Source organism: Chinchilla lanigera, unplaced genomic scaffold, assembly GCF_000276665.1.
Source record: "Chinchilla lanigera isolate Chin_1 unplaced genomic scaffold, ChiLan1.0 scaffold00060, whole genome shotgun sequence".
Taxonomy (NCBI): Eukaryota; Metazoa; Chordata; class Mammalia; order Rodentia; family Chinchillidae; genus Chinchilla; species Chinchilla lanigera.
In genome coordinates this window covers 14,351,029-14,377,029 of record NW_004955461.1, presented here as the reverse complement: position 1 = coordinate 14,377,029, position 26,001 = coordinate 14,351,029, and the positions used below count along the sequence as shown (strand labels likewise).

The 26,001-nt window shown below is 41.6% G+C and overlaps 1 protein-coding gene and 1 long non-coding RNA gene across 12 annotated transcripts in view; one reads left to right on the top strand and one right to left on the bottom strand.

Moving 5' to 3' along the window:
• Ptk2 (protein tyrosine kinase 2) overlaps positions 1-26,001 on the top strand; it is a gene marked incomplete at its 5' end in the record, with an annotated part of 284,866 nt that overhangs the window by 245,750 nt on the left and 13,115 nt on the right. For 9 of the 11 annotated variants that reach the window (XM_013521316.1, XM_013521321.1, XM_013521320.1 and 6 more), the window contains 5 exon segments: positions 1,708-1,845; positions 2,547-2,678; positions 22,189-22,251; positions 24,930-24,969; positions 25,304-25,410. In XM_013521316.1, the coding sequence (XP_013376770.1) occupies positions 1,708-1,845; positions 2,547-2,678; positions 22,189-22,251; positions 24,930-24,969; positions 25,304-25,410 (480 nt within the window). 11 annotated transcript variants of the gene reach the window in all.
• On the bottom strand, positions 21,261-22,174 carry LOC106150030. Its single transcript, XR_001236564.1, has 2 exons — positions 21,962-22,174; positions 21,261-21,634 (listed from the first exon to the last, which is right to left on the bottom strand). It is a non-coding gene; the product is annotated as an uncharacterized LOC106150030 (long non-coding RNA).

The following is a 26,001-nucleotide window of genomic DNA, read 5'->3' as shown; positions in this document are numbered from 1 at the left end:
AAGAACCACATCTCATTGCTGTGAGATTCTGCACTGTAGCAGATGGCAGAGTGAGCCAGGGATTGTCACAGGGTCTTTGCCTGGCTGTGCAGGAAGTCTAAGCTCAGCTGGTGTTGAGTGCTTGGTTCCTGAGATGAGTGTCAGACAGTGAGTGCTCTGCATCCTGATAGACCCACAGGAGTACTGGCCAGATTAGTGGTGTGTGGCCCAAGCATTTGTACAACTTGGAACTCAAGTACATGTTTGATCGTGGCAGTCTGACCCACTGCAGAGGAAGTCCCTGAGAGTGGGGACAAGTCTAGAGCAGTGCATAAAAAAAAAAGTGATGAATATATTCAACCTTTCTTTTCATTGAACATAATTAATACATTCTTAATTTTTCCAAGACCTGGTGTCCCTAGCTTGTCAGTGAGATGAGCTATAGGACATCTTGATGTTACTCAGTGTTCCTTATAGCCTAAATTGCCCACTAATCTTTCCACATATTGAGCATTATTTAGAAAGTGCCTTAGACCATTCAAAACCTCTTTGATATGAAAACTCCTAAAAGTTCTCTGGCAGTAATATGTCAGCTTTCTCCAAAAATCACAGTGATGCTGCATTTTTTATTTAGTAGAATTTTTATTAATGTATTTTCACTCAGACTACAAAAACTTTGTACGCATTTTTCTTGAAAATTCATCAATTAGATATTGTCTGTCTATAGTTTCAGTATAAATTAATTATTGGAGGCTTAATAAATGCTTACAACCTTTGTTCAAGGATACATAGTAGGAAATATGGACTTAGGTCATTAAAAAAATTAACTAGCAACCCTGGCCATACCATACCAGAAAGCCACAAGTGATCTGTGGAAACGAGTCCTCATTCTGCTTACTTAGTCTCTCAGTCAAGACAGGGGGCCCTCTCTAGAGACCTCTCCTCCTTTATTTTCCTTCTGCCTAGAATTCTTCTCCATGTCTCACTGAACATCTTCTTTCTCTCTTAGTCATCCTTGTGAGAACTGGAAGGCAGGACCTCTCCCACCATCATCCCTTCCTTTATTAGAAGACATCAGGGTTTTCATGTTTTTGTGGCTCTTACTGGGGATGTGGTGGGTTGGGCAGAAAAGAGGGATTCTGGAACCAAGCATATTACAGATCTTTGTGGCTTTCTGTTAGTTTTGCAACCAGAGATACTCTACTGTAGCATTTCCATAAATGTAAAACTGCAAAATAAATGATTTATTGTTTTTTAGTACATGTTTGCATATGTTATCTAATGTAGCCAGAACGAAACTCTTGAGGCTTTTATTGAAAACCCATTTCCTTGCTCTTCCAGCTTCTACAGGCCATTCCTTGCCTTAGGGTCTCCTTGATTCATGTCCAGAGCCAACAGCGTTGGATGTTCTGACCATTCTTCAGTAATCACACTGTTCTTCTATTCTGCGTCCTGTCTATAACTAAGGACTCTTATGATAACATTGGACCCACTCACATAATCCAGAGTAGTCTCTCATCAAGGTCCCTGATTTAGTCATAGCTGCAAAATCCCTTATACCAATTTGGGGAATACATTCACATGTTCAAAAGGTTGGAACTTTGACATTGGGGTGGGGCCACTATTTTGCCCACCACAGCATTCTTTAATTCTAGTTACTTTCTTGCACATGTAAAGCAGAAGCTGTGTTAGGGCAGAACATTACCTTGCCTCCTAACTCACTCACAGGTCTCTGGCTACCCTGGTTCACATGGAATCACAGCTATGGCTGGCAGCATCTACCCAGGTCAGGCATCTCTCTTGGACCAGACAGAGACATGGAATCATAGATCTCAAGAGACACCTATGTGGCAGCCCAACGTGGAGGTAAACTGGGTGTTCTTGGGCTTTAGCTCATAATCTTATGAAGTGCTACTTAAGGCACCTTTTATTTCTAAGTCCAAGGCTACTTGATTTTGATGACTTAATTCTAAAACCAGATTCCTCATCTGTTCATGTATTTCTGGTTTTGTGAATTGTTTTTTACTACAAGTACCTAAGAAGAAAGAAATGCTGCAATCATAGTCTATTCATTTAAAAACCAGAATATAATTAGCATATATATTTAGTCAAGAAAGAACCCAGTAGACAAAGCCTTTATCTCTAAGGGCCATCTGAATTTTTACTAAATTTTCCTAGTGAAACTAAGACCCACTTTCATGTATTAAAAATTTTGTATTTGAATTGAATAGCATCTGTAGTTGTCCATTATTCTTGTTTCCCTCCTTGAAGTAAACATGTTTAATGACTAAAACTCCATAATGTGTATGTGACATTTAAACTGTTACTACTTTACTTCCTAGTTGTTTTGGCTTTTTAAAATAATAGTGTATTCTTTGCATTGTTCGCATAATTTCTTTAGAACAGACCCCTACAAGTGAACTGTGACAGTAAATTTCAGCTGGAGTAATAAAGACCTTTTTCCACACTCTTGCTCTTTTATTTGTTTTAAAACTCACACAATAAAAAGTAGGAATGTGTGAACAAACTTGTAAGACTGAATATGCTGTTTCCACCTCTCCTTCCAGGACTCAGCAGCCTTGGACCTGCGCGGGATTGGTCAGGTATTACCAACCCACCTGATGGAAGAGCGGCTGATCCGACAGCAGCAGGAAATGGAGGAAGATCAGCGCTGGCTGGAAAAAGAGGAGAGATTTCTGGTAATTGTTTTAGAGCAGTTAGTTCTTTCCACTTTTTAAACTTTTTTGGAGTCTGCTGCATTACATATGATTGCAAATTTATTTATTTTGCAAAGCAGGAATTAGTTTTATATCTGGTTCCTAAAACTCGAAGTAGCAGGTTATTGCTTTTCTTGATTATTTTTTAGGGGTCAGAGGCCAGGATTTTTATAGCACATTATGGCTCAGAGCACTTCTGTGGTTTTTCATTACCACAATGTTTACACAGGATGGACTCCCATAAGTGTCAGTGTGCATGTAAAACATTGTGTGTCTGTATCGCAGGGTCTGAGACAAAACTGCTATGAGTCCAGGGTTTGCCTTCCCAGAATTCTCCTACAGCAGCTTTGACAAATGCAACCACCTCCCCACCCCATGAATCTAGACTTAGAGATGGGAAATGCCTTCTTTTAGGCAACCCTTTCTACACTCCCTTCAAAAGTCCCTTAGAAACAGAGAGGAAGTAGTGAGAGATGTCTGATACATTAAATTACACTTAGAGATATTGGGGCTGACCTTAGTGTGCCTGCCCCTTCATGCACATGTGCAAGCTTGGAATATATTATACTGGGAAGATGTTCTTTCTTACTTTTTTAAAATTTAGGCCTTAGAGTCGTATGTGCACCACATTCAGGTCTCTACCACATGGCACTCTCAATAAGCACCTTCTTCACTGTTCTGAGAATAAACCAGTCATTCCCTTAACACTATATCTTTTGGTGATTTGAGAAAGGGTCTTGCTGTGCAGTCCAGGCTGGCCTTGAGCTCACTATGTAGCCTAGGCTGGACTCAAACTTGCAGTTACACTCCTGCTTCAGCCTCCAAAGTACTGGGATTACAGATAGGCATGCCACGATGCCCGGCTTTTTTTTTTTTGAGCCACAATCTTATTATATAGTTCAGACTGGTCTTGAACTCACGATGTAGTCCATGCCCACCTCAAACTCCCGGTAATCATGCCTCAGCCTGCCAAGTGAACATCACATCTTAAGCTTTTTTGTCCACTTGGTCTTTTTTCCCAGGCAGCATTGATTATACCTTAAAAACTAAATAATATAAACTCTCTTAACTAGAACTAACATATTTCAGTCCTAAGGCAGTTTGTAGGACTACCCTTGAACAAAGTTTGCTCCTAATTGCTGCCCAGTGCCACTGCAGTATTAGCAGTGTTGCTGACAAAGTACATGCAGCTAGGGCAGAGGAAAGGGCTGGTATGCTTGGGGGTATTGGGAAGGCCACAGAGTCCAGATAATACAGGAACAAAGACTTGAAGGAGAAGCAAAAATTTGCGGGGCAAACAGCCTCAGGAAGTACATTCAGGGCAGAGGGAAGAGCATGGGTAATAACCTGGGGCCATAAGATCCCAGACGTGGCCAGAGGAGAGCTTGTTCCTGGGGAAGCAGTCTGAGGTCCCACGCTCATGCAGTCTCCTGAGGGAGTTCAGGTGTTCTAAACAAAAACTCAAGATGAAGCTGAGGATAGTTACACATGCCTGTAATCCCATCTGCTCTGTAGAGTAAAGCAGGAAGACCTCAAATTCAAGGCCAGCCCTGGCGATTTAGGGAGACCCTGCCTCAAAATTAAATAAGAAGGGCCAGGGATTTAGGTCAGTGGCACAGCACCTGCCTGGTAAGTATGAGGTCCCGAGTTCAATTCCTGGTCCCTCCAAAAACTTAAAAAATAAAATAAGAAAGGGCTGGGGAATGTAGCTTCTCATACCCTAGGTTCAATCCCCAATATCAGAGGGAGGGGATACTCAAAGATGTACCTGTACTCTGCCAGCCAGTCAGGTGCTGAGAGGTTTTCTTTTATTTCCTTTGATATTATTTACTTACACTGAATTGCACAGATCTGAAGGGCTGTACTGAATATATGAGCCCACATAACATGTGCTTTGTGTAGGATATGCCCAGCTCTCCAGGTAGCCTCCAGCATCCGCAGGTAATCCACCTATAATGTTGGACAGCACAGCCCAAAGGCACTTTCCCGGGTACTGTACTGTCTACAGGACAGCCTGCCAGCCTGCCTCAGTGTGCCTCCCTTCGAATCTGTTCATGACTCCACTTCCTTGATTTCTCTTATATTGCTTTTATGATTTTCTTTAAGTACCTGTCTTAACTCCCGTATTAAATGACTGCATATTATTGTAGAGCTTCAACTGAAATTGTTCCTTATAGTTATCGAACTTTTCAGCTCTGTATTTCTATTAGAATTTAGTTGCAGAATAAAAACTATTTTTAAAAAAGAGAAAAAAGGAATATAGTTGTTTCTCAGGATTTTATTCTTGGAAAGGATACAGTTATTCTCAATGTACAGGTTTTTTTAAAAAAATTTTTCTTTTTCCATTTTCCATACTATTATGTACTGTGTATTCCTCTCCTAAAGCATCTTTCGCCTACTTTGTTTTTGGGTTTTTTTTTTTTTGTTTGTTTGTTTGTTTGTTTGTTTTTGGTATGGTTCTTCATGAAGTACAGTCTTTCCCTTCTGTATTTTAAACATACTGTTTCTAAAGAAGAACCCTCTGAAAGATTTCATCTCAGGAGATGTGTGTCATGCTTCCCTTGGGCTCCTCCTAGTCCTGTGTTCAGGGAAAACTTCCTACCTAGTTATAGTTGGGAATACTGTTGTTTTTTTAGGGGTTTTTTGGTGTTTTTTGTTTGTTTGTTTTTGTCTTTTTGAGACAGGGTCTCGCCATGCAGTTCAGGCTAGCCTTGAGCTCACTTCGTAGTCCAGGCTGGTCTTGAACTCACCACAGTTCTCTTGCCTCAGCCTCCCAAGTGCTAGGATTACAGGCATGTGCCACCACACCCAGCTGGGAATACCTTTAATATTGGTTTTGTGTTTATGATGTTTTATTCCAAATTTATATGGGTGTTCATAAAGTGAGAATGATTTATTCATTGTCATTACTGGTTTCAGGATCGAAATCATACCTGTTTTATAAAATTCTTTGAGTAACCCTATCCGTGTCTCTGCTGTGAGTGTTTGCTTCCTAGGCACCCTCAGTTGGACATTTTATCAGGACGTGAACGTCTGCAGGCCCAGATCTGGGTTCATGAAGGTCCCCACCAAATTTACCTCCTCTGTTGTATTTTCTTGTCATTTTTCTGACACCTCCCCCATCCTACTTAGAAAGTAAAGTTTTGTTCTTTCTGTATCTATTTTCACAATCACTGTCACTAAATTCTCTTAGTTCTGATCCTTGGGCTCTTTTGAATCTGTCCTCTGCTGTCACCCTTTCCTGTCTGAATCTAGTCACTTTTACCTCTCCCTTGAACCACAGCTTCCTTGTGGGGCCCCACTGCCAGCCTTTCTCAGATATTAGACGACCTTGATGGATAAGGATTAAGACAGGTGCAGTTCCTGCCCGTGTCCACAGAACTATCCTTTACATGGGGAGAGAAGAGAAAACAAATTAGAAAAGAAGTCACCAGTCATAACTGCTATCAGAAAAAATAGTGGACAAAGAGGGAGGATAGGTGGCTGAGAAAAATCTAGAGAGCAGAATACATTCCAGCCCAAGAGAGACAGCAGGAGAAGGTAACCGGTGAGCTTGACTGCTGTGGCCAGAGGCCAAGACTGCACCACTGGAGTTGAGAGAGGCTGCAGAGGCTCCAGGGCAGCAATGAACTTGGCAGAGTAGGGGGGCACTACCTGAGTGGAGAGAGTCAGGTTTAATTCCAAATATACTGGGAAATGATAAAATCTTTAAGCAAGATAGTAGTAGTCACTTGGTGTATCAAGAATGTCAGTCGGCCAAGCGGGCACAATGACACACACTTGAAATCCCAGCACTCTGGGAGGCTAAGGCAAGAAAATCAAAAGTTGGAGACCAGGCTGGATGTAGCTCAGTGTGTAGGTCATGGGTTCAGTCTTCAGTACTGAAAGAAAAAAAAAAGAAGCTCAGTTACAGTTACATCTGTCATTGTAAAGATGTCCTGATGGAGATGGGAGCAGGATCGGGAGCCCCTGCTGTCCATACTGTGAGTGGAGTTGGAGGTGTATGCCAGGACGAGAGCTAGGATGCATTCATAATGGGGATTTCCAGCCTGAGGCCTAGGTAGGTGGTCCTAACCATTGAGGGAAATTAAGAGGATGGAAGGAAAATTTTGGAGGCAGGGAACAGGTAAATTAGAACATTTTAAGTTGAAACAAGGGCTGGAGGTATAACTCAGTCATAGAGAGTTTGCCTAGTATGCCAAGCCCTGGATCCCATCTCTACCACAGGAAAGGGAGGGAGAAAGAGAGTAAGGAATAAAATAGTCTCTGAAATATATCTCTGAGCTGTGTCTCATGCTCAGGCACAGCTATATTTATAAAGTCCAGTGTAATCCTCTCCTCTGAATTAAAATCCAGTGGTTGCCAGGACTTTGTTTCCTTTTTTTCTTTGTTCTTTTTTGGAATACGCATTTCATTGTTTCAAGTTGATCTCCAATCCCACACCTGCATTCCTCCCTCTTGTTGAGACTAGAAGGCCTGGGGTCAGCTCCCCCTAAATTGCCTCCTCCCAGGGCTCTGGGCTGGCCCACCTTGCCCAGCTCTGGGTAGAGTACAGCTCCCGACTTCACCTGCGTCCTTCCCCTCAGGCTTTTGCTCCCAGACTTAATCTCCTTTCCTTTGAGGGTTGCTCATCCTCATGCTCGCCTCACCTACCAGTCTGTTTCCTGAGTACTGCGATGCACTTTTGTTGTATTATGTGGGAGAACAGTTAATTCTGCTTATAGAACACTGGAAAACAAATAGAATGTTTCAGGCATAGACTATGAGTAACCAATGAGCTTATGACACACAGAATTCATAGCTGTCCATGCCCTTCCTTACCTTCTTTCTTGTTCTTACCATTTTGTGACATCATTTCAGTTACTTCTTCCATTGTCTCTTCCACTGGAGTGTCGGTGTCAAAGGTACACACTATATTCAGTGTTCTTCCTCAGCTCTTGCAGTGCTGCTCAACACTGGTAAGACTCAGTCCCTGTTTGCTGAGTGAATACTTGTGATCCTATACAGTGTCTTACATACTAGGCATCTAAATGTTTGTTGAACGAAAAATAAAAACAAGCATTGCAAGAACCCTATGGATATAGATATTATACTTAAGTTACAAGTGAGCAAATTAATTTTGGTACACAGAAAAATCACCAGGGAACTTGTACGATCCAGTTTCCAGGCTCCACCCATGGCTGTATTGCAGTGGGTCTAGATTGGCAGGGACTTGTAGCATGAATGCGCACCTAGTTGGTCTGATCTTAGGCCTGTGGATGTTCCTGAAGATTTGAAGAGCACCCCACTGTCATGGATGTAGGAGAAAGACTGGAAGTGCAGAAATCCATTAGGAAGTTAGGCAGTCATTCAGATAGGTGGTAGAGGGCTGAGATTGAAGCTAGCGGGGAGAGAACAGAATTAAGTGCTCCAGAGCAGAAAGGGACAAGATTGGCGAGTTGATGTATGATTTCGAGAGGAAGGAAGACTCTAGGACAGGAATCATACCTTCAGTGGCACTAGAAGTGACACTGTGCCACCAAGTGAGGTAGATAATTCAAAAGGAGGAGTCCTGAGGAGACGTGACAGCCTTAGCTTTGGACACGGGATTTATGGATGCATCTGGAACAGGCAGCTGTGTTTGCCAGGGATAACAACTTGCAGGTAACCATAATAAACTAACTTGAAACCTGCAATTTTACAGTTCTGCCATTGGGGCGCCAAGACATAACAGCTTCCAGAAAACATACCAGCTTTTCATGCTTTCCTCATTCCTTGTCAGTCTCTGAATCACTGGTGTTTCCACACGTGCAGGTTGTTAGAGGCATATCCCAGCCTCCTGCCCACACCTGAAGCAGGACAGGATATAGTCCTGCTCCTCAGACACACGAGCATTGAGTGCTTTCCCCGCCATGGGTCACTGCACATGTTGATGCACTACCCACTGTCACATGGGCCGCTGCTGCAATGTGTCTGTGAAGTGCTTGTTACTGTGGGCTCCTGAGTGAGGTGTGCAAACTCCCATGTGCCTGAGGCCATGTTGGTCTAGGTGTGAAAGGCTATGGAAGTATACTGTGCCACTGTAGGGTTCCCTCTGAGGGCCCCAGCTGAGATTTGGGTCCTAGCACCTCCTGACCCTCAGCAGATCCTCTCTCTCAAGTGCAGTGAGTACTTAAAGGAATGGGATAAGGATTAAGTGTGGTGACATGTAAAGGGTGGAAGGTGTAGGGATAACCCAGTATATATTCAGAAGGCTTCAGCTTTTACCTGGTTTCATCTCCACAGCAGCAATCAGGGCTACACTGGTGAGACTGTTCAAGAGCCTAGAGCCCCAAACAGCTTCAGCGGCACCTTCCAGAGACTAATTTGACACATTGACTGAGAGTTTCCTCACTTTTGAGACTCTGCAAGATGACTATGTGGGGCATCACTCAGGAGCTGGATTCCCCTTTATTGGATTTATGTATTATAAAGCTATTTTCATCAGTTTTGCTATTGTTCGAGCATCAAGTCGAGAGGCTGGCTGAATGCAGTGCATTTCTCTGAGGATGCTGAGTCTGCAGGAAACATGCTGCTTAAGTCAGGGGGCTTTCTAGGACAAGACTTCTCAAGTTTCTAAGGCATCATAGATTGATAGTCTTATGAAATACTGTGCAGTAAAAATCAATTACTAGAGAAAGGGCTTCTTTTTAAAAGGAAAAAAATAAAACAAAATTTCAAAAAAAGATAATAGGAGGATAAGAGTGGTTAATACATTGTATACTGTTATCTTTAAATTAGTTACTCAGAGTACAAGACATCGGCATTTAATTGTCCAAACAATATTAGCACAGACCTGAAAAAGCACATTGTTAAAGACATATAAAATACAAGCCAAACTTCTTTATTATGAATTCTGACAGTCCAAAATTACTTTTTAAGTTGCTATAAAAATGTCTCAAGGGGCTGGAGATTTTTTATATATATATATAAAATAGATGGATATATTTGTACATATGTGTAATCCCAGCTACTCAAGAGACTGGCAGGAAGATCACAAGTTAAGTCTAGCTTGTGCAATTTAGTGAGATTTTGCCTCACAATTAAAAAAAAAAAAAAAAATAGCCATGCACGGTGTTGCACACTAGTAATCCCAGTGTTTGGGAGGCTGAGGCAAGAGGATTGCCATGAGTTCAAGGCCAACCTGGGCTACAGAGTGAGTTCAAGGCCAGCCTGAACTACATAGCAAGACCCAGATTCAAAAAACAAACAAAAGGCCTGGGGATGTAGTTCAGTGTAAAGGCTCTGAGTTCACTCCTCATTACTCCAAAAAAAAAAAAAAAGAATAAAACATCTGAAGACACCTGCCATCTGCTTCCCTTTTATTGTGAGCTGGTCACAGACATGTGGCCCACCACATCCAGGCCCACATTCTGTTCCCCTTGATGAGCTCAGCTCAACACCCTGAGAGGAATTCTGTTATTTAAAAAGCTAACTTGCTTTGTCAGTAATAGTGCCCGGTTTTTTTTCCTGCTGGATTGGAACATGTCTGTTAGATGCCTGATGTTTTCGGAGCTCACATCATTTTGGAGGGTTGCTGCTCTTTGCCACTCCTGTCATTTTCTGAGTCCTTTTGTAGGTCAGGCATCCCTCCTTGGCTACCTCCATTGTCTTGACACCCTACTCAGAATTATTTCTATGGTGAGAGCCCGAGGCTCCTCCCTAAGGTCCCATGGCTTCATGACAGCAGATGCTCTGTCTTATGTCTCCATCTCAGACTGACCTGTCTGAGACAGCTGTGTCTGAGAATCCAACTGTTGTAAGTGCTTTCTTGCAAACTGACCACTTCGCCAGAGTGCTGGCAGCCAGGGTAGAGCCTCCATCTGCTGATAGGGCTTGCTTTCCTATGGAGCACTGCCTAAAAATAGAGTAACTTGGCTTCTTATTAGTACCATGTAGACAGTAATTTTCTGATGTGGTACTGTGCTTTAAAAAAGGACTTTAAATGAGAAAGTCCTGTCTATATAAAGCCTACTTTGTGTTCTGAGAAAGGAAAGAAACAGCAGAGCTGTTTTTCCCTCGCACAACAGACCCAGTAGTCTGAATGAAAGAACTTCCAGACAGGAACTGGAGAGTCTTGGCAAGGGCCCGCTAGTGAGAGGATAGGCCACTGCACTGGTCATAGCCCTGCTGCTGTGGTCTAGGGCTGGGAACCAGTCTCATCAGAGGAGGAAAAGAAAAAAGAATTATCACACATGGCCTGTCTGAGGCCAAGCCTTGCCAGCCTTAGGTTTGCAAAAGGTACCAGATGCAGAAGTGTTTTGCAACCCTTTTATGTGAGGTTTGCAAGCAAGCAAAAATGCTCTGAGGAACTGGAGGGGAAATGTAGTTCCTCTGGCAAGTTTGGGGCAGATAGCAACCAGGGGAGGAGGTGCAGGGCCTATTGGTTGCCTGTTCAGTACATTTGTGGTACTGTTTTTTGAGACAGCATATCCCTGTGTAGTCCAGGCTAGCCTTAAGCTCACTGTGTATCGCAGGCTTGCCTCAATCTCCCAATTGACCCTCCTGCCGTAGCCTTCCAATTGCTGGGATTACAGGCATGCACCACCACACCTGGCCCTCCTCTTCAGTATCTTAATACTGGTAGTATATTATGCAGGTGTTTGGTATTTTGCTCTTTAAATTATGTATGCTTTGGGTTTCTTATAGAAGAGCTGTTACACAATATTTAAATGTGTCTGATTTATTTCGCTCAACATTCTGTATGTATCTGTGACTCATAAAAGAAATTTTCAGAAATGTGTTGTCAAGATCACATGTTAGAAAACCCCGATGTTTATCCTAGCATTAAAAGAACCTTAACCATTGTTGAATTCCTACCGTCTTGTTTAGTGAAGCTCTGTATTGTTTCCAATTTTTTTTTATTACTTTGTATTCTCTTTAATTGTTTGATCAATCTTGCATTCTTACATCTGGTAATCCGAGCAACTTCATTGAAGATAACAATATGTAATATAATAACTATTGTTAATTCTTATCATTTTGTCTTGAATTCCTGTATTTTTGTTTCTGGGTTGGTTTTTGTCTTTGTCGTTGTTGTTATCTTTTCTCTTTAAAATAAAAAAAATATAAAAGAACCTTAAAAGATTACAAAAAAAGAAAGACAGAATTAGTTGCTCTTTTACTGAACTTTGCTGCTTTGGGGACTGCTACTGCTGTGTCACTTTTTGCCTTTCTGGAACATTCTTTACCGTAGCACGATCCAAAGGAGATCTATAGAATCAGATGCTCTGTTTTTTTTGTTTTCAAAGGGTCCATGGAGAGCAGCCTACATGAAGCTCTCATTCTTTCATTCTGACATGGTCATTTCTTTCCTGGGGGACAGTGTGCCTGGTGGCCAAGTCCCCAAGGCCACTGTGCCTCGCTCACCAGGAATCCAAACACCCAGCTGGCGCCTAGGCAGCTATTCCAGGTTGAATTCCAGCCTAATTCTGGCTTCTAAACTTCACACTCCTCACCTTTAAAATATTTTGTCATCCGGGCACGGTGGTGCACACCTGTAATCCCAGCACTCGGGAGGCTGAAGCAGGAAGATAGCCATGCATTCAAGGCCAGCATAGGCTGCGTAGTGAGTCCAAGGCCAGCCTAAACTACATAATAAGACCCTGTCTGGAAAAAAAAATCGTCAGCATCATTAGTGAATCATTCCTTCAGCAAATACATACTAGACATATACTTGGTGCATGATATTGCCAAACATTTCTTTAATTCTTGTAATCGCCATCTGAAGTAGATATTGTACCTATTTCACAGGTGAAGGAACAGGTCTGGAGAGGCTTGGTCCCTTCCCCAAAGGGCCATACACAGTCAACTCACAGGAAAAACGCACAGGGCACTTGTTTCACTCACCTGCCCCCCAACATTCTACCAGGTCATGGAGATTGGGAGGGGGAGCCATGTGTAGCCTGTCTTCATGGCACTCTCTGCTCATCTCGTGGAAAGACCGAAATGGCTTAGTTCTTAGGAAAAGGGGAGGAGGCCAATTCCAAAAGTAGGTGGTTGTCTGTTTATGAATTAGCAGGGAGTTGTGACAGCTATGCAGGGGTGTGGGGCACAGAGTAAGAAGTGCTGTCCTGCACTGATAGAGGTAAAGGGAGGACAGCTGAGAAGTGTGGAAATGCACACAAAGACTTTGCCAAATCCTCAGACCCTTTGACTCCATAATCTCTTTCTTAAAAACCTGTCCCAGAAAGATTACTGGGAACTTAAAGATTTCTATACAAAAGTATTCACCCACAGCCTGTTTATACAACTGAAGTTTTAAAAGTAGCCCACATATCCAGCAATAAGAAGACTGTTCATTTTTTAACAGTTATGTGGCACTAGCCCAGTGATTTACAGTGTTAACTTACGTAGTCCTAATCAGGCATGGTATGTGCAGTTGCCGCTCCACTTTGGTGAGAAAGGGTCAGATGTCACCTGCTTCTCAGGCATAGAACCTAATATGAATGTTGGCAGCCTGTGCCAGAGCCATGCCCTTCATTTCCATTGTCTGTGTCATGATGATGTCCATACAGTGGCATGCTGTGCACCTTCTTTACATGCACTAATTTCCACTGTGTAGATTGAATGTGAAGGCTGCACAGCTAGGTGACATAGTTACTTTTTTTCCTGGAACTGGAATTACTTGGGACAGGCCATAATTCGTGTGCCTTGTTGCCAGTTGGCTCTGATTTGAATGTGTTACATCCCCACCAGCTTGAACCACCAGTACATCTATGACTGTCCCAGTGGGTGTCATGGGGCACTCATGGATGTACCATAGGTGGTTCAGTCCTCCCAGTGGGATAGTCATGCGTATACCACCAATGGTTCAAAACAGTGGGAATGTGTTAAACCTGGTGTCTTTGCATTGAGCTGCATCCCAGCCCTTTTTAAAATTTTGATCAGGATCTCACTAAGTTATCCAAGCTGGGCTTGAATTTATGGTTCTCCTGCCTTAGCCTCCCAGATTCTGGGGTTGCAGAACTAACCCACCACACCTAGATCCCATTTTTGTAAACATATATTTATGCCATGTTTTAACCAATGATAGTTTCTTCTAATTGGTAAGATCAAGTGGACTTTTTTTCTCTCTTTTTTTGCAGGATCTTTTCTGCAGAAAATACATTCTTTTGTTGTCTATGATTAAATAATAGAAGATTTAAATTTTTTATTAATACATATTTGCTATACACAGTGCTCACATTCATCATAAGGAACTTGGACCTGTATGTAATATACTTGAATTCTTCTTTTCCTGTTCCCTTCCCCTCCTTTCAGCTCTTCTTCCCCTCCCCATTTACAGAAGCTTGTTTCCTTCCATTCTTTATTTTTTAATACCTTTTCCCTTCCTTTCTTTTCTCCTTCCCCCCGTCGCCTTTCCCATTTGAACATGTTCTTCTTACTTCCCAATGTTTGCCCTCCATTATGCCCCTTATTTACCCTTTGAATGTCTCACAGAAGAGAAATGATGTGATGTTTGAACTTGTGTGTCTTATATATTTCACTTAAAAATTATGACCATGAGGTGCATATGTTTACCTACAGATGACTTGTTTACCCTTCTTTGTGGCAGAGTACTACTTCATTATATATAAATATATTTTCATGTATTTAATTGCTGTTTGTACCTCTTCATCTAGTAAATATCTGTTCATTTCAGGTGCCCATTTTTGGATTGGGTCTTTGAATTTGGGGGCTCTGATTTTTTTTTTTTTTTTAGTTCTTTATATATTGTAGATATTAGTCCTTTGTCTGAGGAGTACCTGGTAAAAAATTTTTCTCCTTCTGTGGGTTGTCTCATCCCTCTGTTAGTGGTTTCTTTTGCTGTGGAAAAGCTTTTTAATTTGATGTGATCCCAGTTGTTGATTCTCTGTAATATTTCCTGTGTGATTGAAGTTTTGTTTTTAAAGTCTTTGCCACACTTCGTCTTCAAGAGTTTTAACTGTTCTACCTTCCAGCAGATTGTTTCTGTTTTTATATTTAGATCTTTGATCCATTTCTGTTTTGCTTTAGTGCATGGTGAGAGATACGGGTCTAGTTTTAGTGTTCAGCATGTTGAAAGAAAGTCAGTTTTCTCAGCATCATTTATTAAAGAGGTGCTGGGCATGATGGTGCACGCCTGTAATCCCAGCCCTTGGGAGGCTGAAGCAGGAGGCTTACTATGACTTAGCGGCCAGCCTGGACTACAAAGTAAGTTCAGGGCCATCCTGAACTGCATAGCGAGACCCTGTCTCAAAAAAAAAAAAAGGCTGTTTTCCTTCCAGTGAAAATGTTTAGTGACTTTGTCAAAGATAAAGTGGCTGAATGTGTTTGGAGTTGTTTCTGCATTTTCTGTTCTGTTCCATTGATCATCAGTTCTGGGTTTGTTGGTTTGGTTTGGTTTGCTTTGCTTTGCTTTGCTTTGCTTTGCTTTGCTTTGGTTTTTGCCAGTACCATGCTGTTTTTATCACATTAGCTTTGTAGTGTAACTTCAGAATAAGAACTGTGATGCCTCCTCCTTTGCACTTGCTGCCCACAGTTGCCTTTGGTATACTAGGCCTGTGCTGGGTCCATATGAATTTGAAGATTGTTTTCTCTAGTTCTGTGAGATGTACTGTTGATATTTTGATTAAAATTGCCTTAAATCTGCATAATAGTTTTGAAAGTATGGCCATTTTCACTATATTGGTTCTGCCTGTCAGTGAATGTCTTTCCACTTGACATCTTCAATCTCCTTTTTCAGAGTACTATAGTTTTCAATGTAGAGGTTTTTCATTTCCTTTGTTAGGTCGTTTCCTAAGTATTTCATTTTTCTTGATGCTATTGTGAAAGGTGTGGTTTCCCTAATTTCTCTCTCTTTGAGTTTATTATTCATGTATAGGAAGGCTGTTGATTTTTTAGTTTGACTTTGTGTCCTGCTATGCTACTGAATTTGGTGATTAACGCTGGGAGTCTTTTGGTGGAGTTTTGGGGGTCTTCTATGTAGAATATTCATGTCATCCACAAATAATAATTTAACTTCTTGCTTTCCTGTCATTGTTTATTTTATTTCTTTCTCTTGTCTGATTGCTGTGACTAATGTTTCCAGAACTGTATTGGAGAAGAGTGGTGATAGTGGACATCCTTGTCTTGTTCCTGATTTTAGAGTGAAAGCATTCAGTTTTTGGCCACTTGGTATGACATTGGCTGTTGGTTTCTCATAGATGGCTTTTATCAGATTGAGATAAAGATCTTCTGTTCCAATTTTCATAGGGTTTTTATCATGAATGGGTGTTGGACTTTGTCAAATGTTTTTTCTGCATCTGTTGAGAATGATCATGTAGTTTTGTCCTTGGTTCTGTTAATATGGTGTTTTACATTTATTGATTTGTATATGTTGAGCCATCCCTGCATCCCAGGAATGAATCCTACTTGGTCATGGTGTACAGTCTTCTTAATGAATTGCTGCATTCTGTTTGTCAGTATCTTATTGAGAATTTTTGCCTCTCTGTTTATTAAGATTAGCCCATAGCTAATGGTTGGATCCTTCTCTAGTTTGGTTGGATCCTTCTCTAGTTTTGCTATCAAGGTAATGATTGCTTCCAGGAATGAGTTTGGAGATACTCCTTCCTTTTTTTTGTTGTTAATTTTTTTTATAACTTCTTCACTTTCACTAACTGATATTAGATTATTTAGAGTTTTTGTATCTTCTGGATTCAGCTTTGGTAATTCATGTGTACCTAGGAATTTGTCTGTTTCTTCTGAGTTTTCTATCTTATTACACTACAGGCTCTCAAAGTAGGTACTGATAATCCTCTGGATTTCTCTAGGATCTGTTGTGATTTCCCCTTTTATTCCTAATTGCATAGATATGGGTCTTTTCTTTCCTTCTTTTGATAAGGTTGGCTAAGGGTTTTGTCTATTTCATTTCCTCTTTCAAAGACCTATCTCTTTGATTCGTTGATTATTCATAATGTTCTCTTAGTCTCAATTGCTTTAATTTCTGCTCTTATTTTTATAATTTCCTTCCTTATATGCGCTTTGGGTTTAATTTGCTCTTCTTTTTTTGGAACCTTGAGGTTCAGCATTAGGTTATTTATTTTTCTGATGTGAGAATTCGCTGCTATAAATTTCCATTGTGGGCCTGCTTTCATTGCATCCCATAAGTGCCAGTATGTTGTATTGGCATTATCATTTAATTGTGGAAACAGTCTATAGTGTCATCTTTAATTTTTTCTGTGACCCATTAGTTGTTCAGGAGGGTGCTATTTATTTAATTTCTAGCTCTTTATGTAGTTTTTGTGGTTTCTTTTGCCATTTATTTCCAATACATTGCACTATGATATGTTAATATGCATGGGATAATTTTAATTCCTTTGCATTTACTTGAGAAGAGACTATGAGTTGGTTTGTACCTATGAAAAATGTCCCATGTGCTGCTGAGAAAAATGTTTATTGTGTTGTTGTGGGTTATAGTACTATGTAGATATCTACTAAGTCCCTTTGCTCAAAGGTTTGGTTCAGCTTTGATATTTCTTTGTTGATTTTTTGATGTGGTTGATCTGTCTGTTTGTGACAGTAGAATATTGAGGTCCCCTATTATAATTATATTATCTGATTTTTCATACCGTTAATGTTTGTTTTATATAATTGGGTGTGCCAGTATTTAGTGCATATATATTTATGATATCTCTTCCTCTTGGATTGTTCCCTTAACAAGAATGTAGTGACTTTCCTTTGTCTCTTTTGCAGTCTTTGCTTGAAATCCATTTTTTCTACCCCTGCTTTTTTCTCTGTTCCTGTTGTGTGAAGTATTGTTTTCCATCCTTTGGCTTTTAGTCAGTGAGTTTCTTTTTTGAGTTAAATATGTTTCTTGTATGCAGCATATTGTTGGGTCTTGTTTCTTGATCCATTCTGCAAATCTGTTTCTTTTGATTGGTAAATTAAAGCCATTCACGTTGATAGTTATAACTGATCGGTACTGAGTTGTCCTTGTTACCATATCATTTTGCTGTTGTTGGATCCCCTTCTTTACCTTCTATTTAATTGCTTGTCTTGCCTGGTGGGTTCATTCTGTTGGGATTCTTGGAATTGTCTTTGTTGTGTTTTTCTAGAATATCCTTCAGAACTTTTTGAAGTTTGCTGGTTTGGTGGTCATGAGTTTCTTCAGGTGTTCTTTATCATGGGAGTATTTTGTTTCTCCATCAGTTTTGAATGATAATTTTGAGGGATACATCAGTCTGGGTTGGAGGTTGTTTTCTTTTAAGGCTTGAAATACTTCATTCTGTGTTTTCCTCGACTTAAGGATTTATGTTGAAAAGTCAGTTGTTATCCTCATGGGTTTTCCTTTATAGGCGATTTGTTTCTTTTCTCTAAGAGCTTTTAATATTATGTTCTTGTGTTGAATTTCTGGACTCTTGAGTATTATATGCCTTGGTGTAGTTTTTTTTGTGATCATAGCTAATTGGAGTTCTACATGCCTCACTTACTCTATGTCAAATTCTTCTTCCATGTTTGGGAAGTTTTCTGCTATTACTTTTCTAAACAGTTTTTTTTTTTTTTTTTTAATATGTCCTTTGTCCTGTCTTGATTTTTTCATTGATTCCAGTTAATCTTATGTTATTCTTCTTTGTATCATCTAGTAGCTGTTGGATTGATTTTTCATAGTCCCTTGCTATTTTTAAGGACTGTTTCATTTGATGATCACTAGCTGAAACTGTTTCTTCTATATCTAATATTCTGTCTTCACGTTGGTTGATGCTGCTGCATGTACTTTTAATACAATTTTTGATCTCCTGGATATCTGTTAGAATCTCTTTTATGGAATCTGTGTCTTTCCTATGTTGGGCATTCATTGTTTCTATCACTTTACTGATCTCCTCTATTTTTTTTCTGTACTCTAGATTCACTAATGATGTCCTTCATTATGGTCATTATCTCTTCAATTATCCTGGTACTTATTTCTGTGGTTTTTGTTTTATGGTTGTTTTTGGTTTTTTTCTTTTTCTAGAGATTATTCATCTGCTTTGTTACTTCCACTGCTACCATTTCAGAAAGTTCAGTTGGATGGTTTTTTACTTCTCCCACTTCAATGCCCCCTGGATTTGCCTTGAGTGTGCTGGAGGTCTGGGGGTGCATCTTGCCTTCATGTTTTTCATTTTCCTTTGTTTGTTTGTTTTCTGTGTTGATCCCTGTAAATTGCTTATGGTAGGTAGCTTTATTACTAGTGTGAAGATGACTACTTTTCAGAGATGTCTTCTAGGTATAGCTGGCTGTTGGCCTTTGAGTCTGTCCTAGGATGCTCCTCTTCTGTTCATTAGGGATGAGAGTTTGCAGCCTGTTAAACCTAGCACCCAGTTTTGTGTTACTTGACTGTAGTGTTGTTTATGTCCCCCAGACAATCAGCTGTTGTAGCTCACACTGTCCACTGCTCTGTTCCACTGTGTTTCTCCCTGGAAGCCTCTGGAGTTGCTGCTTTCACTGTGTCTGTAGATTGATCTTCCTTTCTCACACCAGGAGCTGGAGAGAACGTGCTGCTTGCCCCTTTTTCTGTGTTGTGATCTCTCTTTAGTTTCTCTCTAGGCTCCAGTTTTCCCTTCAGGTCCTTCATGTGTCCCAGGGATCCACCTCTCTTCTTTCCTTCCCTAAGTTACTATTTTCCAGTGTCTGTATTCTGAATCTTGGGGAGGCTGATTTGTTGCTGCTTACCATCTAGGACATTTTCACATATGTCCCTGAAAAGAGGCTTTAAAAAAAAATACTTCCTAAATTACATGACTGTGAAATGACCCATTGTGACCTGAGATGCCTGGGTGTTTCATTTTTCTACAGTAGTGTCAAGCCCAGCCCTCCATAGCTAGGGTTTGCGTGTGTCCACAGAAAGTTGATGTGTTAAAAGCGTAATTCTTCAGTGCAACAGTGAGGAGGGTTTAGGGGCCTAATGGGAAGCATTCTTGTCATGGAGAAGAATCCTCACTGGTGGATTAGCACCTTTCTCTCCAAGGAGTGGGTTAGAGCTATCAAGTGAGTTAGGCCCTCTTTTTAGCATGCACCCACCTGCCCTCCTGTTTTCCACCATGAGTTGAAGCAGCACCAGAAGCCAAGCAAATGCTGGTGCCATTTTCTTGGACTTGTCAGCCTCTGGAACCATGAACCTAATAACGTTTGTGCTTTATAAGTCTCAGGAGTTCTCTATAGCAACAGAAAATAACTAAGACATCCTCTCTTTGCCCAGAATCCTACATCAGGGCTTAAAAGGACACCCAGTTTTTAAGCTGTCTCCCAAGTAGATGGACAAAGGCAAAAGGCTTAGTTTCACACTTTGAAAAGATACAAGAATAGTGCAAAGAATTCCAACATTCGTTTCACCCAAACTCCCCAATTTTAACAGTTAGCCACATTTGCTTTACCATTGGCTCTGCATGTTTATGCATCTTGTTCTTTTCTGAACCAGTTAGAAATAAATACCAGATATCATCCTCTTTACTCCTAAATACTTTGATGTGATTTCCTAAAGATGCGGCTGTCATCCTACATAGCCACAGTCCAGGTGCCAGTAGAAGGAAATTAAGTGATGTGGTCCTGCTAGTTGGACTGCCAGCCTATGCGTGTCTCAGCTGCTGTTCACATACCTTTCCAGAACCAAGCCCTGACCATGAGTGTGTACAGTTGAATGTCTCTCCAATCTGCCTAATAAGGCTGAGCAGTTTATTTGCCTTTCTTGACCTTGATGTTTATGTTGAGTAATACTGTGTGATCTGTCAAAACAAAGTCCTCTCAGGCACATTTTTTCAAATGCCTTTTGTTTGAGGTTTTTTTTTTCCTGTGCCCTGGTGTTGAGGGCTCGCTCTCTCCATTCAGTAGAGGTGCAGCTCCAGCATTCACTGGAACAGGACCTAAGGAAGCAGCCCCAGCCATTGCCCCTTGCTCACAGGCTGGGATCATTGATTGGTTTAGTATCTATCTGTTGCTATCTGTACTCCTGCCAGAGAGAAGAGTCTGCCTTTCAGGCCAGGGACTAACAGCCTCTGACTTTTCTTCTCTGGAGTGCGTTTCCCTCCCGGTCACAGCTGTGCCTGTCTCCTGGCATACTCCTTTCTGGTAGAAGATGCAGCACACCAATCTGCCACCGTGAGACAACTGCATGGCTCTGAAATAGCTTTTTCTATATCATCCTGTATTTGTGTATCTCTGACATGTGTAATAAGAACTGGTTTTTAACCTGTTTATGCCAAAGATGGCACTTTTTAAAATTTCTGCATGAAATTCATGTATGTTATCTAGAGAAATTCAAGGAACAAGAATTTGAAGAGAAGAAAATCTAGCCAGGCGTGGTGGTGCACACCTGTAATCCCAGCACTTGGGAGGCTGAGGCAGGAGGATCGTTGTGAGTTCAGGACCAGCCTGGGCTACAGTGTGAGCTCAAGGCCAGCCTGAACTGCATAGTGAGACCCTGTCGTAAAAAAAGACAAAAAAAAAAAGAGAGAGAGAAGAAAATCTAATTATGTTCCATTATTATGGGCATTCTGAAAATGGAACACTGGGCATTGGAGGGTTAACCATACTAGTCCCTGATACTATAGTACATATGAGTACAGAACAGCATTTTACTTTTAGAGCTTTATTTAAGTCATGCTCTTCACAGTTCAGAAGTACTTACTCAGCACTTTTCTAGTTTTCTTTTCTGTCCTACTTTGTAGGAGTCTGTTTTCTCAACATGCATTACAAATTTAGATCATTTCCTGCCTGATTTTCCGTGGAAATTTTTCAATAAAAGAGAATATCTTTTTGACAGCTTGGAAATTACCTCACTAGGCAGTATATCAAATGTGCTCCCTGTGCTGGCCAGGCAGGATACACACTGGAGAAATAGGCTGGGGTGCATGGGGGTGGCATGTTCTGCTGAATGAACACATTATAAGCACAAGGTGCCCCTGCCGTCTTCGTTCACTCTGATGCTGCTCTCAGCACTGTCCATCCTGTTGAAGACACCTTTGGTTAGTAGTTTTTCCACAAGTGAAGTAAAAGTATGCCCTGTGTTCACCTTTTCCCACACAACAGCCCAGAGGGTGCTTAACAACTGTTCTCTATCCAGAGTCCTATGATGAGCTATCGTAGCTCCTACACTCATTGCTTTGTACTACCCTTTTGTAGACCTCACCATTCACTGGGTGCCAGTGTGGGGCCCTGTTCTAGAAGGAAATTTCCTTTTAAGTCATCAGAAGGCTGCTCTGAGCATGGCCCTTATAGTGGATGGAGATGCAGGGCCTTAAATGCCACAGTGAGGAACGCTGCCTCATACAGACCTGAGAAACAGGCAGGACTTGGAGCACAGATGCCATAGGATGAAACAGTGCTTGTCCTGGAGAAAGCCAAGGGCAAAGGCAGGAAGACTAGGGAGTGGAAGGAGGCTGGTTCTGTAGGCTGCAGCAGAGAACAGTTGTGTTATAAAGGGAAGGAGTTTTGAACAGAATTTGTCAGCAATCTTCAAGTAAAATAGAAATTATTTCTGTTTTTGTCTTAATTTCTTAAGAAACCTGATGTGAGGCTCTCTCGAGGCAGCATCGACAGGGAGGATGGGAGTCTTCAGGGTCCGGTAAGCACCTGCTTGAGTTGTTGCCAGAGTGTGACTTTAGATCTCACATGCGTGGGCCATTGACTCGTTGTTGTAAGTAAAGTATCCAAGCTGACTGATATTTGTGATACAGCACAGAATAATCAATTCTATGAATAAAGTGATTAAAGTAAAATTTCAAGTAAGGTTATTAAAATACATCCAAATGCAGATGCAGAAGTTTGTGCTCCACTGCTGATACAAGCTTTTTAGTAGTAAGCCAAACTTTCTGTGACCCGAGGAAATATTTAAGCAAATTGACTGTTACATGTAAGTTGTCATTTGCTAAATTGGTATACTTTTATTGCATGGTTATAAAAGTTTCCACAGTCACATAAAAACTTGCTCAAGTAAGATTTTTGTTCTTCTAGGTGTGTGTGTGGGGGGAATGCCTGAAATTGTCCTAAAAGAGCTAGCTTATAATTGTTCCAAATATATTTAAAGCTACTTAGAAATATTTCCTAATGTTTGAAGAAAAGTATGTTAGATTGTTTGTCAGGATTTTCACCTTCAGATATGTGGTTTAAACTGCACAGATTTCTTCTTTTTTTGGTTTCTCACAAGACAGGGTCTCAGTCTGTAGTTCAGGCTATCCTTGAAACCACTGTGTAGGCCAGGCTGTCCCAGAACAGTGATCTTCCAGCCCCAGCTCCGCTTCAGCCTCCTCAGTGCACCACCGCACCTTGCTTTTTAATGCAGATTTCTGTAGACCCACATTGCACTTGTTAGGTAACAGACTTAGGATAACATTTTACCTGTATAAGGGTTCTGGGTAGGAAAAGAATCACTGAGTTGACTTTTATATACATGCATAATTGTGTGCAGCTGTCAGCATTGGTCTTAAAGCCTTTTAAACACCTTGCACGATATACAAAGTAGCACCTAACTTTGAGACAAACGTGCTGAATATCTTGTAGATCTTTCCCTGGTAATCTTTGAGTGGAATGCTGCAGTAACCTTAATCACAATTCCATCTTCCAAGCGGCTCCACAGTGCATTCTATGTAACAACCCTACTAGGAATATTTCCTAACCACACCATAAAATTCCCTCTGCCCCTGAGATCAGGCACCTGAAATACTTGCCCAGCTGCCAGCCTGTGATGGTTTGGCATCTCCCATCAGAATGCACTGGCTCAGTGGTCTCTACACATTGCATAAGTCAGACGTTCAGGTAGTTCACAGTTCATGAACAAAAATGTCACGTGACCATCCATTTAAAGTCTCCACATGCTGAGCTTCTTATGTTGGAAAGACTAATGCATAGTGAGCAGTCTGCTATGATTTTTAAACAAGGAATGGACTGGGCATGGTGGCACACATCCACAGTCCCAGCACTATAGGAGGCTAAGGCAGGAGGGTTGCCATTTCACCTTCAGCCTGGATAACCTAGTGACTTAGCAAAACCCTGTCTCAGAATGTAAAGATGGCCTGGGGATGTAGCTCAGCAAGAAGGCCCTGGGTTCAATAATCCTGAGCACATACCTACATACATGCACACACACAAACTGAGGATTCAGTACAAAAATAAATACCAAGCAGGGTGCATGCGTGTTATCTCAGCACTCAGGAGCCTGAGTCAGGAAAATGGTTACAGTGTTGAGGCCAGCCTAGACTACATAGTGTTAAGCTAGCTTAAACTACATAGCGAGACCCTGTCTCAAAAAAACAAAATCAGCCAGGCATGATGGTGCACACCTATAATCCCAGCACTTGGGAGGCTGAAGCAGGAGGATTATTGCAAGTTTGAGACCAGTCTGGGCTACAAAGTGAGCTCAAGGCCAGCCTGAACTGCATAGCAAAGTCCTGTCTCAAAAAGACAAAAATAAATAAATAAAAACTTTTTCCCTTAGTTAGACTGAGATTATTTTAAATGCAGTGTCACACATAACCTGAAGGACACCTAGTGTTACCTGTAGGCGTCTTCCCCCATCCCACTTCGGGACTGAGGATTAAACTTCACACTGCACTACATCCCCAGCTCTATTTATTTTGAGACAATGCCCACCTTGATGCGTGATCTAAGTCATTAAGTTGCCCAGGCTGAGCTCAAACTTGCAATCCTCTTTCCTCAGCCTCTCAGAGTACTGGGACTACAGGCATGCACCACTATGCCAGGCTATGGAGGTATCTTTTCCTGTAGTCCTTTAGGAAGGGTATGATCTGGCTTCTCCAACTAGGCCCTGGTGCACACAGTACTTCAGGGATGATGTCCTTATGGGCCCAGGGAACATCCACACATCGCAGTGCTACTAGGCTCCTCTTCTTGTCATTATTGTTCTGACTGCACCCAGGCTGTGACAAGAGGTACTGAGAGAAGAGGGGTAAGAACATCCTGAGCACTAGGATGATCAGCAGGTACAGACGCTGGGAAGGCCTGGGGTTTTAGACCTTTAAAGGTAAAATCTGTGTGACTTTTCTATCTGTGGTCCCAGAGCGTCCTGTGCTTGCTTGTATCACAGCCCTTTCCATGTGTCCTCTTGGCGTTATTTGGAACTTCCCTAATCCGCTGCCCAGCTGAGTCCTTCAGGCAGCACCCTGACTTGCCCGTCTTCAGACCCAGAAGTACAGAGTTCAAAAGGATAGTAGACAAGAAGGAAAGAGGGTGGTCATTGCCCACTGTACACACCAGCACACTGACTGACCTTTTCTTTTCCCACAGACTGGAAACCAACACATCTACCAGCCTGTGGGTAAACCAGGTCAGTGAAGAAAGGAGCTGTGGGTTGAGAAGTTTGTATAATTTGGCAGGAGCATGCTGTAAGTGTATATAATGTCATAGCTGTGGAATGCCCTTATGATTTTAGTAGTCTTCCCTGCACAGACCATAGCAAGTGTGGTGTTTACCATGTGTAACCTATTACTAGAGTACTAGAAAGCAGAATTTACAGCCATAGTTTATCAGAGACTTCTCCTTAGAGCAGAAGACTAGTAGACTAAAGTCTGTTGAAATAATGCTGGCTGGTGCATGGTGTCTAGGAGTCATTTGCCATCTCTTCGTTAACATTCATAATGTAAACCATTCTACTTTACCAGATCCTGCAGCTCCACCAAAGAAACCACCACGCCCTGGAGCCCCTGGTCATCTAGGCAGCCTTGCCAGCCTCAGCAGCCCTGGGGACAGCTACAATGAGGGTGTCAAGGTGAGCACTTGAGTCTGTGCAGCACACAGAAGCCGTCTTTGTCATAGAATGGTTGGGGATGGTACTGAGAGTACTATGGGGGACTCAGGAATCTATAGCCCTTGTTCCAAGCCCTCTGAAAGTAAGGAAAGTGGCATGAACTCTCTTTCCTGGTTCCTCTCTCAGTGTGATAGATTTTAGGACCTGTTCATATCCTGACATTCTGGCATGTCTTCCTTCTGTGAGACAGAATGTGTCTTTGAGATAAAATGCTGAGATAACTTCCAGTCTTAAAAATTAATTAACTCAGCACTCGGGAAGCTCGGGCAGGAGGATTACCCTGAGTTCAAGGCCAGCCTGGGCTACATAAGTGAATTCAAGGCTAGCCTGCACAACATGCTGAGACCCTGTCTCAGAAAAAAAAAATTTTTAATTAAGTCAGGATACTTGGGATGAGGGCCTTCTGTGGGCTTGCCGGCTTCAAGTTTATAAATGTGGCTTCATGAAAAACTTACTTTCCATCCAGGATTAGAACCATGTTTGAGCCGGGCATGGTGGCGCACGCCTGTAATCCCAGCACTCGGGAGGCTGAGGCAGGAGGATCCTTGCAAG